Source organism: Trichomycterus rosablanca, chromosome 22, assembly GCF_030014385.1.
Source record: "Trichomycterus rosablanca isolate fTriRos1 chromosome 22, fTriRos1.hap1, whole genome shotgun sequence".
Lineage (NCBI taxonomy): Eukaryota > Metazoa > Chordata > Actinopteri > Siluriformes > Trichomycteridae > Trichomycterus > Trichomycterus rosablanca.
In genome coordinates this window covers 10919145-10933150 of record NC_086009.1, presented here as the reverse complement: position 1 = coordinate 10933150, position 14006 = coordinate 10919145, and the positions used below count along the sequence as shown (strand labels likewise).

Here is a 14006-nt window from a genome sequence, read left to right as displayed (position 1 = left end):
AAATAGCACTCAAATAGAACTTGTCTGGCAATTTGAGGCAGTCTAGAAAGCCTCAAAAAGCAGCAAATACACATGTGAAACAAAGTTATTGAAATCTCACTTTGTAAAGAGTTACAAAGCCATTGCTAAGTCTGTGGGACTCCAATGAACCATGGTGGTCTAAGATTTATTGGGATAATGTAACATTAGTCCTGTTACATATGGTATGAAGCTAACACCACATTCCACCATGAGAACATTATACCAGCAGTCAAACATAGTGGTAGTAGAGTGATGCTTTGTGCAGCAAAACAAAGGGGGCTTTGGCACAAATCGCCGCTTTGCTCAGCGCTTGGCTTGAAATTGCGAATATAAGACGAATATGCATTTGTGTGAAATAACCGTCAAATCCACATTGAAAACATCCACTTACATCTGTGTTTAGTTGTATTTTCCTCACTGTTTTACTTTTTTTAAATTTTTTATTTATTTATTTGGAATCACATAAAAACATGACAGTTTACACATATGATAATGGTTCAGATTCCTTTACAATGTGATTCAACTTTTACCATTTTATTAACAAACTCAAAATCAAAACTCAAAATTAAAACTTGGGGTGATACAGAAACAAAGCAGCAATTTCTAAATAAAATAAAAGATCAAAGCAAAAACATATTTAAACAAATGAGGGGCGTTTCGAAGGAAATGTACTTTTTCCACCTCTCCCAAATTTTCTGAAATTTATTATCCTGAAGCCTAATAGAAAAGGTTATTCTTTCCATTACAAAGATTTCATAAATTATATCATACCAATTCTCTATGGATGGTGTGACCGGGTTAAGCCATTTCTTTATGATTGCTTTTCTAGCAGCTACACTTAATATTCCAAATAAATAGTTTGTTTGAGTGTTTGTCGATGTTGAGTGCAGAAGACCAAAAAAAAGTTGCCAGTTCTTGCCAATCTGGTCTTCCCAAAACAGATGGTAGTGATTAGCTTCCTGAGAGCCACAGTTCCTCCAGCAGCTGGATGTGCCTGAGTAACGAGACCTCTGAACAGAAGTAATAAAACATCTACTGAGGCTCTTCCATCCGAATACTCTCCATGAAGCTGACCTTGTTATCCTCCATTGAAATTCACAGTATTTTGTCCAGACCTCCTCCGGGATGCTACTGTTTGTTTCTCTCTCCCATTTTTTTTATGTAAGTGGTACTTGCCATCCTTCGAAGCCCTCTGTATATTCTAGATATCACTTTAAGTCCAGAATCCCATCTCTTAATTAATTCCATCTCTTTATGTCCTCCTTTAATTTCTAGTCTTGCCCTTGGATCTTTGTACAATGCTTGTATAGTTTTAATAAAGGTCTGATGGAATCCATATTTCTGTAATACTCTATATAAGAATTCCCAGTTGACTCGATCGAAGGTATTTTCCGCATCAAGACCCAAAAATACTGCCTGAAGTTTTTTCCCTGTTGTTTGTTCGATCATATGTAGAGTACGGCAAATATTGTCCTGCGTCTGCCTATGTGGAATAAAACCTGTCTGGTCTAAACTTATGATCTGGGGGAGGATTTTTTCAGTTCTTTTTGCTAAGATATGAGTGAAAATTTTGTAATCCTGGTTTAGTACACTTATTGGTCTATAGCTTCCGCATTCAGATTAGTCTTTACCTTCTTTTGGTATCAAAGAGATCACTGCTTCTCTCCAAGATGGAGGAGTTATTTAACATAATTAAATGTTTCCTTCATTACCGGGGTGAGCAAATCTTTCATTTCCTTATACCATTCTGAGGGAAATCCATCCTGCTGCTTTATTGAGTTTTAAGTTTGATATTGCTTTTTTGATTTCTTCTTCTGTTATTTCACTAATTAAAAGCTCATTTTGTTCGTCCCCCACACTAGGTAATTGTATTGTGTCAATAAAACATTTTTATAAATGGTTTGAAATGATCGTTGTATATCTTTTAATTTGTATTGCATAGATTTTGTTGTCGGGCCGACTTTCCTCCTACTTCATAGTATCTTTGTTTGTGGAAGATCACCCTATAATTTTACCCCTAAGAACTGCTTTGCATGCGTCCCATAAAATTGGCGGAGCTACTTCCCTATTGTCATTTATATCAAGATAGTCTTTAATATCCATCTGTATTTGTTGCCTCATTTGACCTAAAATTCCTGTATTTAGCTTCCAGATAGTATTCTTCTCTTCACAATCTAATAACAAATCAAGAAAAACTGGGGCATGGTCTGACAAATCCATGGTCCTAATTAGGGGTGGGCCATATAATATGGTTCACGATAATACCGGTATAGTTGTAAATTCGATATGGTTTTTGTCATATCACGATATTGTTAGCAAACGCGCATCACTCGCTCTCAAGCGCGTAACAGTGAAATAATGGACAGAGAGTAGTACCGGAGTTAGTACTGAGGACAAACTAGTCCCTAAAAGCTGAGCTACATCACTAGTGTGGAAGTTTTTCAGATACAGAAGGTCGGACAAAACGTGCAAAAATACTGTAACTCACTACGTGAGTCCGAGAATGATGTGAGCCCAAAAACTGTGTCAGTGAACGAACATAGAATACACAGGTTACCATCTGAGAACGTTTAAAACACAAAAGTGTTTTTAAAATAAACTTTTTAAGAAAGTGTTCTTATATATCACTAGTGAATATCGTTATCACAAAAATATTGTCATATTATTTAAAGGCCATATCGTCCACCCCTAGTCCTAATATGGCAATCCATTACCCTACACAAATCATTCTGAAAAATGAAAAAGTAGTCAAGTCTCGAGTAGACAGAATGCGCATGCGGAAAAAAAGTATAATCCCTTTTTATCAGATTTCTTTCCCTCCATGTATCTAACAATCCTACTTTCCTCATCATTATTTTAATATTTTTTATAATTTTCTGCCCTCCTGGATAGCAGGGTTTTGAACTATCTAGGGTCGGTTGAAGTCTAACATTAAAATCACCCCCGCAAATTAGAATTTCCTGGGCCTCCTGAATTAGCAGTTCAAAAATTTGTTTGTAAAATTTCCATTCAGATCCCAGTGGAACATAGACATTCAGAAAAGTGACTAGTACGCCTTGTAGGTATCTTCTAACTATTACGATCCTCCCCACCGATTCTTTTCTTTCATACACACATTCAAAATTTAGCTTACTAGAGATTAAAATCACCACTCCTCTTTTAAAACCCTGCCCACATAAGAATGAATATTGAGCAAACCTCCATCTCCTTAGCTTTTTATGTTCTAAATCAGTCATATGAGTCTCTTGGAGAAGAGCTACATCCACTCAAAACTTTTTTTTTTTGTCAAAACTTTTCCCCTCTTAACTGGACTTTCCAAACCATTTACATTGTAAGTAATTACTCTGATTGACTTAATACTTTGCACTGAGTGTTTTGAGATCCCCAAAAACCTATTCTTACTTCGCATCCAACACCCCTGATGTTATAAAGACATTAACCAGACCAAAATAACAAAATAACAATAGATGACTTCCAATTTTAAGGCCTTTCCTGTTGCCTAATGTCTCTGCTGGAATGAGAGTAATGAGGGAAAACCTCTTCCTCCTGAGAGTGGAAGAGGGCCCTCCTCAGCTTTTAAGCTGATGTTTAGGTCCAAAGTGGTCATTGAGTGGTGTCCCTACTCCATATCTGTCCTTCGTTAGCCCTGAATAATATCCACATCATATGTTTAACATCTTACTTGAAAGCAAATTTTGTAATTAAGCCTCTCTCAAATTATTAGTCTTTAACATTATGTGAAATTATTATAAGATAGATTATAAGTCTGGAGTATTACTATTACAACTTTTGTACTTTTCGTTCCTGTTTTCTCGATTACCGCTGAATCGCCAGGTCAGTTGGTTAATCTTGTCCAAAAGGGAGTGTGGGCTTTTGCCGATATTTCCCTTTCTGCCATGTCTGCTGTTGCCTCCTGTTGAATCTGGAATCTTATGCTTCGATCTTTGAGCACAGTTTTTGTCTCGGTATATTCCCTCTGCTTCCTCAGCAGCTCCGGTGCATAATCATGGTCCAAGTTCACCCTTTTCCCCTGGAACTCAAAGCCTTTTTTCTGCCAGGCTCTTTTAAGCACATTTTCCTTTAATCTGAAGCTTGCGAACTTGACCACAATTGATCTTGGTCGGGTTTCATTCTGAGATTTCGGGGTGAGAGCGCTGGGCTCTTTCAATGTTCAGCGCTGTAGATGTAGGAAGCTCCAGCCTTTCATTACTAACTCCTCCACAAAAGCTATCACTGATATGGAGCTCCTTCTTTTACCCCATGTATTCTGATATTGTCACGTCGCAAACGTCCCTCCAAATCAGTCAGTTTAGCCTCCATTTGCCCCTGCAGCTTCACCAACTCCGACAACACATCCTCCGATAACTAGATTCGGTTCTTGGCAGTATTAATTCGCTCCTCTGCTTCATCTACTCTTTTGTATATCTTATTTATATTGTCTCTTATGCCACTTAATTGCTGATTTAAATCCTTTCTGAATTCTCAAAGCTCCTTTAAAATTGTGTTCAAGTTGGCTTCACACGTTAGCTCAGAGTCCGTGTTTAACTGTTCGTCCTCCATGTCGCTGTTAGTTTGTAGCGGCTGGCGTTCCTCTTCTTCATCGTGTTTTTTACTTTGTACAAAACTTTTCTTCCTAATTTTGCGTAATTATTGTTCACCCGCTGTATTAAAAGTCCATTATCAGCTTTCAAGCAATATTCGAGTTATATTGGGCGATATTTTAATTATTATTGTCGGGAGAATACCGTTCTATGCTGCCATCACCTCACCTGTTAGACCAGAAGTCCCCTGTTTTACTTTTAAACACAATGAAAATCAGCTTTTTTTTTTTTTTTTTAAATCTAAAACGCTTATCGTAAAAAAGAATTACGTTTCATATACATTTTATGGGAAAAAATACCTTAAAACTCAATTTCTTTTTAAACTCAAAGCCACTCCCAGAACCAACTGAAGTCAAGTACCACTAAACTTGAAAAATAAGCAAAAATTAATATAAAATATAAAAATAAAAACTTAGACAAAGATGAATCATTTCAGAACTTTTTCCACCCTTAATGTGACCTGTAAATCTGTATAATTCAATTGAAAACAAACATTTTTGAAATTTGTTGGGGGGAGTAAAAACCTACAATAATTTGGTTGCATAAATACATACATCCTTAAACTAATACTTTGTTGAGTATTGAAGGAGTTTGAATGAACCACCATGTCATTGTCACTGCAGTGCTGAAAATGATCCAACACCCAAATAATACCTGCTTTGTGGTTTAATGTTATGGCTGATCGGTGTATATATATATATATATATATATATATATATATATATATATATATATATATATATATATATATATACAGGGGTTGGACAATGAAACTGAAACACCTGGTTTTAGACCACAATAATTTATTAGTATGGTGTAGGGCCTCCTTTTGCGGCCAATACAGCGTCAATTCGTCTTGGAAATGACATATACAAGTCCTGCACAGTGGTCAGAGGGATTTTAAGCCATTCTTCTTGCAGGATAGTGGCCAGGTCACTACGTGATGCTGGTGGAGGAAAACGTTTCCTGACTCGCTTCTCCAAAACACCCCAAAGTGGCTCAATAATATTTAGATCTGGTGACTGTGCAGGCCATGGGAGATGTTCAACTTCACTTTCATGTTCATCAAACCAATCAGTCTTGCTGTGTGTATTGGTGCATTGTCATCCTGATACACGGCACTGCCTTCAGGATACAATGTTTGAACCATTGGATGCACATGGTCCTCCAGAATGGTTCGGTAGTCCTTGGCAGTGACGCGCCCATCTAGCACAAGTATTGGGCCAAGGGAATGCCATGATATGGCAGCCCAAACCATCACTGATCCACCCCCATGCTTCACTCTGGGCATGCAACAGTCTGGGTGGTACGCTTCTTTGGGGCTTCTCCACACCGTAACTCTCCCGGATATATATATATACAGGGGTTGGACAATGAAACTGAAACACCTGTCATTTTAGTGTGGGAGGTTTCATGGCTAAATTGGACCAGTCTGGTGGCCAATCTTCATTAATTGCACATTGCACCAGTAAGAGCAGAGTGTGAAGGTTCAATTAGCAGGGTAAGAGCACAGTTTTGCTCAAAATATTGCAATGCACACAACATTATGGGTGACATACCAGAGTTCAAAAGAGGACAAATTGTTGGTGCACGTCTTGCTGGCGCATCTGTGACCAAGACAGCAAGTCTTTGTGATGTATCAAGAGCCACGGTATCCAGGGTAATGTCAGCATACCACCAAGAAGGACAAACCACATCCAACAGGATTAACTGTGGACGCAAGAGGAAGCTGTCTGAAAGGGATGTTCGGGTGCTAACCCGGATTTTATCCAAAAAACATAAAACCACGGCTGCCCAAATCACGGCAGAATTAAATGTGCACCTCAACTCTCCTGTTTCCACCAGAACTGTCCGTCGGGAGCTCCACAGGGTCAATATACACGGCCGGGCTGCTATAGCCAAACCTTTGGTCACTCGTGCCAATGCCAAACGTCGGTTTCAATGGTGCAAGGAGCGCAAATCTTGGGCTGTGGACAATGTGAAACATGTATTGTTCTCTGATGAGTCCACCTTTACTGTTTTCCCCACATCCGGGAGAGTTACGGTGTGCAGAAGCCCCAAAGAAGCGTACCACCCAGACTGTTGCATGCCCAGAGTGAAGCATGGGGGTGGATCAGTGATGGTTTGGGCTGCCATATCATGGCATTCCCTTGGCCCAATACTTGTGCTAGATGGGCGCGTCACTGCCAAGGACTACCGAACCATTCTGGAGGACCATGTGCATCCAATGGTTCAAACATTGTATCCTGAAGGCGGTGCCGTGTATCAGGATGACAATGCACCAATACACACAGCAAGACTGGTGAAAGATTGGTTTGATGAACATGAAAGTGAAGTTGAACATCTCCCATGGCCTGCACAGTCACCAGATCTAAATATTATTGAGCCACTTTGGGGTGTTTTGGAGAAGCGAGTCAGGAAACGTTTTCCTCCACCAGCATCACGTAGTGACCTGGCCACTATCCTGCAAGAAGAATGGCTTAAAATCCCTCTGACCACTGTGCAGGACTTGTATATGTCATTTCCAAGACGAATTGACGCTGTATTGGCCGCAAAAGGAGGCCCTACACCATACTAATAAATTATTGTGGTCTAAAACCAGGTGTTTCAGTTATTTTGTCCAACCCCTGTATATACAGACAATATAAGTCTGTCATAAGTCTAGGTAAATATATATATATTTAACAAATAGGGGGAGGGCCAAATACTTTTCACAGCACTGTAGATGCAGGAAGTAAGTAAAAAGGGTAAGAAAAAACTTACAGTTAACAGTATGAGAAAAATGCATGTATTTTTTTTCCAAATTAATGTATTCTCAATATATCATTGTATCCCTGACAAAAACATCAGATTTAAGCCTTCATCTTCTTCACCTGTACATTAGACATGTGTTAATCATCCAAATTTTTTGAGTTGACAGCTCTCCTTCCCTACATATATGTTCCTGAACTCCTGCTTTGCAGTGATAGTGCATAAAGTTGTCATAAAGTAAAAAGCATATAACTTTATTTACTTGATGTTATAAATTTGTTAGAAACTGGTCTGATAAAACACCTTAACTTATTTGTAAGATTGTCCACATACATTTGGCTATTTTATATGTCATGTCATAATGTCTATCATAAGGTCCATATTAGCCCTAAACTTATCTCATAAAACTTTATGTCATACCTGGATGCGCAGGCCCTTGTGGATGCGGCCCATGCCAGCCCAGCTGTACCTCTTGGCGTACTCCTGCAGGGCTGTGTATAACTTTCTACTTCCTGCTGCCACCTGAGTGGGAAATGGAGCATGACTCCACACTGGTGTTAAATAACTTTTTACTTCGTTTTTCTTCTCCTCTTCTACAGCTATAGTGGGGAAAGCTTTGGGGGGAGAGCATCCAGGTCCAGCTGAAGAACAACTAGGGGGGTGAGCCACTGTGGAGCAACTGGAATTGGCTGAGCAGGATGAGGGTTCCGAGCCAACACGGTAGCAATACCACAGGAAGAGCAGAAGCAGGGTCCACAGCAGGCCACTCAGAGGAGGCCCACCCAAGTCCACACAGGGTGGTAGAGGAAGCAGGTCCAGAGACCACGGCATCCTGCCAATAGGCTGAGAAACTGGGGAGAAAAGTAAATAAAAGTAAGTCAGGGGGACATAAAATAAAAGTTTGGAAAGTATATAAAAATAAATGTGAATGAAAAAAGCCATGTTAAGATGATCGAAAAATTGTTTAGGGTGAGTAAACTGTAATGTTAGAACTGTTATGTTGGGGCGGCACAGTGGCACAACTTACAGAATAAATGCCACAAAGCACGTGATCTGGGGATCTGGAATAGATCATTATCTCTCAGACTATCTGTAAAGTAACCTAACATAAAGTTTAGCTTTTCTAGTAAGATTTTTCTGACATTTACCTAGTTGCATATAAAGCCACACAAAAAGCCTACAAAGCATCAAAGGTTGAAATTTATCACCCAGGAGAATGGGACAAAAGAATTCCAAGGCATTCCATATACCATGGAATGTCATCAACAAGTTATAAAATTAAGCAATAGAACACGAGAGGGAGTGTGTTATCACAAATACGGCGAGTGCCGTAGATCATCACGGCGAGGTCGACCTCACACAACCTCAAGTGTTCTATTGCTTTTATACAACAGTTTTTACAAAATAAAGAAAATAAATCAAAGAAGCCCTGAATTTCATAATAAATATGCTTTAATATTGACAATACCTTCCGCCAAAAAGTAGTTCCATAACGAATATAAAGTTTAACACTACAAAGCAGACATCCCAAGTTGCAAAAACTCATTTCAGGGAGGTAAGAAGAACAAGAAGAAGAAGAAGGCAAGAACCTCCGAAGGGAAAAAAAGAAATAAAAAAACCTCTCGCACACACCAAAGGATATGGGTGATAACAGAACTTTTATGAGCTGCTAACTAGGCTATTAAGCTAACTGTTCGCGTTACAAACACATTAATGTTCCCTACATAGTGCACTAGATTGTGTATCAGATCACAGATTTATGTTCCCTACATAGTGCACTAGATAGTGAATTAGTCAATTGATTCATGTTCACTACATTGTGCACTAGATAGTGAATTAGACAATTGATTTATGTTCCCTACACAGTGCGCTAGATTGTATATCAGACAACGGATTTAAAACGCAATCAGGAAAAAGTCTGTTTTGCCTGCGTGCGCGTTTGTGTGCATGAAGCTTGTCATTAATGGCAACGCGTAGCGGAGTAATACAGTTATGGTGTGAAAAGACCGTGCTGTTATCACGAATATCAGCACAGTTAGAACGCTTCTCAACCAATCAGATTGTAAGGTTGGAACTAACTGTTGTATAATAAAGCAATAAGCCACGAGAGACTGTACGTTACTGCGATTTTATCACGGGGAAGGATGTTTTGGCACGACGCAAAGCGGAGGGCGAACATAACATTTGCAATAAGCATTCCTCCACAAACACTATTACACTATTTCTTGGACTACTGATTAGGATTACTGTTTATATTAATCTGGACATTTCCATGTATAGTACATGAGTTAAAATAGTGTTCAACCAAGTTTGTACTTTTTCTTTTCAGTGGCGTATTAATATGGAATAATGTGAGGTAGTCATAGGTGTGCGTATATCAGGGATTTTACAACGGCTTCAAACACGGCTCAGCCAATCAGATTTTAGGACCGGAACTATCCGTTTTATAATAGTACACAACAATGACATTACAAAAATTTGGACCTCCCTCTAAAATTGATGAAAAGATGAAAAGGTCTGGGAGGATGCCAAGAGATCTACGGCACCATTAAAGAAGATGCAGGTATTTCTGGCAAGTACTGGTTGTGTATTACATGAGACAACAGTCTCCTGTATTCTTCATATTTCTGGGCTGTGGGGTAAGGTGGCAAGGTAAATATCTAAGCCCAGGCACATTTTCCAAAAATGTCCGTTGCTACTTTGGCATTGTTCTCAACCCAGACTTTAAAACTTCTCTGCTCCTGTAAAATGATAAAAACGTAAATACTTCATTTAAAAATCACAATGTGTGTTTTTATTTTTGTTTTTAAAAAGACAGAACATAATTTTTCTGTTCATATCTATACAACTTTGGCATGTTTTTAGCAATGTATTATTGTTCCTAACATTACGGTAATTACCACAAAAGCCTATGATTTCTGTAGGGGCTTTTTTGAATGTAACACTTGCTGATATTATAATAATGAAAGCAATCACTGACAGGAGTGCATATGTCAGCCATGAGAGAGGAATGCCATTATGGTCTTTGGAAATGTGAGAAATTCTTGTGTTCATCCTGATCATAGAGTATTCAGCATCATTAGCATTTATGTTGATAGTAGTATTTTCCAACAAAAAAATGAAATGTTTACATTATTTGAATGTATGTAAAGTGCATATAATACTAGCTGTTGACTTGCATTAGCAAATCCAAGACCTAACATTTTTTCCCTAAAAAAGTAAAAATTGTCATTACTGCATTATGCCACTACAAACACACAACTTGTGATGGTAAAGACACTGTGATGGTAATGACAGTTTTTCAGTTTTACCAGCACTGTCTTATTAACTATTTTATAATGAAAGCTAATTACAGCTTAAAAAAACAAAAAAACATAATAGTTAGATTTTCCAGTGACACGCATTACTTTTGTTTTTAGTCAAAATGGCCCACAAGGCATCAGCAGAGAGGTAAAAAAGATTAGTAATATTAGTAATATCAGATTAGTAATATTAGTAAGATCAGTAATATCTTAAAAGAACAAAGGAGAGATACAAAAGAAAAAAAGACAGAGGAAAGCTTAAAGCAATATCACAACTTTCAAAACAGAAACAAAGATACAAATGCATTTAAGGGAGTACGGTTATACATAATTACAAACACCCCCTCCAGATCTCCAACAGAGCATTAAAAGAACAGTACAATCTCCTACATGTGCAAAAATGCATATCTTAAAATAACTTACAGAAAAAGCTACTGGTATAAAGAACAAAAGTATACCTGTTCTGCGTGCTGTCCAAAAGAAGAAAAAAAGTTCTCAAAGAAAATTGGAAAAATACAAAAAGAGATGCTCTAAGCTTTCCCAGCGGTTTACCCAAAAGGAGTCTCCAATGCAAAAAAACAAACAAATTGAAACTGCAACCAAGTGCCCTAAAGAGGATCTGTAAAGAATGCACAAGCTGTTATAAGGAGAAGCGGAGGACCCAAGAATGCAGAGAAATATATATATTTATTTGTTATAAACAATATATATTTTATAAAACACAAAATTGGAAAAGGATAACAAAAAACAAATCGGGAGAACCCCGATTGAAGCCGCAGGCGCCGCAGGCAACTGAAAAAGACAAAAATGAAAAATATATAAATAAACACAATACCGCGAGTCACGAACCCGGATCGCCGGCGTGCGAGGCGTTCGTGTACTCACAGAGCTATCTACTAGCTGGAGAAAAGGGGGAAGTCTCGCGCTTAAAAGGCGCCGAGAACAAACGGTCCCAAAACACGGAGAAGAGAAACCAAAACCGAAACCGGCAAGAGTTTCGGAGTTTCTCGGACCAGCGCTGTCACCAGCTTCGCACCGCTGAGCTGGGAGGAAACCGATCTGCTAAGGGGAAAAAAATAGAGAACACAAAAAGGTTACTGCGCGGATCCGAACCGACGCTGACAGCGCCACAAACAAACGCTTAGCCCACTAGGCTAAGCTGGCACTGAAGGGTCCGCCTAATTTAGCGGATAAGATCTCTTCGCTGTACCGGCGGCTAGGCTAACGTTAGCCACCAGCTAACGGATACAGAGGAGATCTGGCAAAAAGCGAGGAACAGAACAGCAGCGCGAGGACTGCGCGGGGTCGCACCGATCTTTCCCTACCTGGAAAAGAAAACCCTATTTACCTCTGTCTTTCAACATACACACCCGACCATTCTAGTAATGCCCGGGGATACCGAACTGACCCTGAAAAAAGGGGTGCGACTGCACAGCCATGCGTGTGAAAACAAGAGAGAAGGTGCGACGCCTACAGCTATGCGAGGCTCACTTAAATAGCGCGAGTGCAGCTGCAGGTCGTTGCACTAATTAGGCAGCCTCCTATTTAAAGCTTTGCTGTTCTGTGCTCTGTAACACCTGCGACGCTGGGAGCTGGTGGTGCGTTCACCAGACGCCGCAGGTACCCTAACACAAGCATTTTTTTTCTCTGGTTACTGAAATCACAGACAAACTTAAAGGACGTTGGTGTGTTGTAAAATATGACTGGGATGTGTGGTCAAAACTATGAGCTATGTAGGCCATAACTGCTTTTTTCTTGGGCTAAATTTGGATATTTTTACTGTTTGTATTGATGTTGATTCTGTAGTGAACAACTCATTAACTTCAAGGTTTGAAAGAATGTTTTCTCTATTTTGGATTGTAATAATATAATGTTTTTTTCATTAATGTTATTACCAAAACGTTGTTTACCAGAACACCATGGCATTACTGCCACGATACTTAATTTACTTCGAAAGTAGTTTAAAAACAATTTTGTGCTGTTACATGAAAAAATTAATAAATAATCACTCAACTATCCAAAGAAAAATAATCTAACATGTTTTAATCACACAATACAACAAAAGTATACAATAATGAAAACAAAAAAATAAAACATGAACAAATATGTCATTTGTTAAATGTAAAAAAACTCAGAAAAGTTTTATTTTATGGTAAACAATGTTCACCACATAAATAACCACATAAAATAACCTGCTTGTTATCTGTGTTTAAAAACTGTTTTTGAAGTTGTAATGGGAATGACATTGTGCTATGCCACTTGGTAAATAAATAATAATAAGCTCAGTTGTAGCCATTATTAAGTCTTTACTTTAAAGCATGTAAACATTATTAAGACATAAAACAAAACAAAAATTTAACTAATTTTATTTTTTAAAAGTTAATAAGGTAAAAAGAGCCCCCAATTAAAAAAATCTCCCATAAATATATGAAAACGAAAGACTGTACCCCCTTTTCCTTGTAACCACGGGTTTTCAGTAAATAAAAACCTTCCTCAGTGTTTTTCTCGAAGGGCATGGCATGACAGGCTAGGTGTAACTTAGCACTTTTAGACTGATATATCGGTGTTAATAGTGTGCATGCATGCTCACACTTTTGCATTAGGTTAGCAAACAGGACTTGGCCCAGTGCAGAGTTTGCTTTTGCATAATCATGGTTCTTGCTTGTTTGTTTAACGCCGCTCAGACGGAGTGGCTGCTATTGAGCATGCACCATTACTAAATCGTAGCTGCATCAAGATTGGTTAACGACCAAAGGACATCATTCTGTATTAGGCTCTACCTATTTTCTGCATTCTGCTTACGTTTGGTTTATTTCTAACTTACCCTGTCTCGGCTTCTCACTCGGTGCCTCTTTCCACCTTCCCCTTTCCGTGATTTAGCCGCCTGTGTGTGCTGCTGCTGCTGCAGCCGCCGAGCGAACAGCGGGGCTGTGTTCCGCATTAAAATCACTCCTTAAAATTTTCGATGTAAGCAGCCCTCTTCTGTTTACATGGAAGAGGCCCGAAGCACTCTTCCTTAAACTGGTCTAAACTGTTCAAAGACTAGCTAAATCGAGCTTAAGCATTATTTTCATGAGCTGTTTTATGCTACTGCTGGACAGCGACGGATGCTTTTTTTTATTATTACAAAAGCCTACTGCATTCGACCACCAGGTGGTGCAATTTTCTCTATACAAATCGATGCATCAAACACGGGTAGGGAACTGTCATTTATGGCTGTTCCACCCATTTAAGCCTTAGCTTTGGTATTTTGGACATCAACCAGCAGCTAAAGGACATCGTAATTTGATCTCTCGAAGAACTGACATTCTCGGTGAGCTCTATCTGTCGG

At 38.8% G+C, this 14006-nt stretch overlaps 2 protein-coding genes across 5 annotated transcripts in view; one reads left to right on the top strand and one right to left on the bottom strand.

Annotated features, from left to right (window-relative positions):
* The window catches only part of asphd1 (aspartate beta-hydroxylase domain containing 1), a 60361-nt gene that overhangs the window by 32138 nt on the left and 14217 nt on the right, over nt 1-14006 (bottom strand). For 3 of the 4 annotated variants that reach the window (XM_062985087.1, XM_062985089.1, XM_062985090.1), the window contains exons 1-2: nt 13500-13691; nt 7794-8224 (exon numbers count right to left, since the gene is read on the bottom strand). In XM_062985087.1, the coding sequence (XP_062841157.1) occupies nt 7794-8204 (411 nt within the window). In that variant the 5' untranslated portion in view covers nt 8205-8224; nt 13500-13691. Of the gene's footprint in view, nt 1-7793; nt 8225-13499; nt 13692-14006 lie in introns of those variants that run through there. The other variant, XM_062985088.1, reaches the window with a different exon arrangement.
* The window catches only part of sez6l2 (seizure related 6 homolog (mouse)-like 2), a 55521-nt gene continuing 55413 nt past the window's right edge, over nt 13899-14006 (top strand). Inside the window, exon 1 of the mRNA XM_062985086.1 lies at nt 13899-13988. The gene's annotated coding sequence lies outside the window, so the exon portion shown is untranslated. The remainder of the gene's footprint in view (nt 13989-14006) is intronic.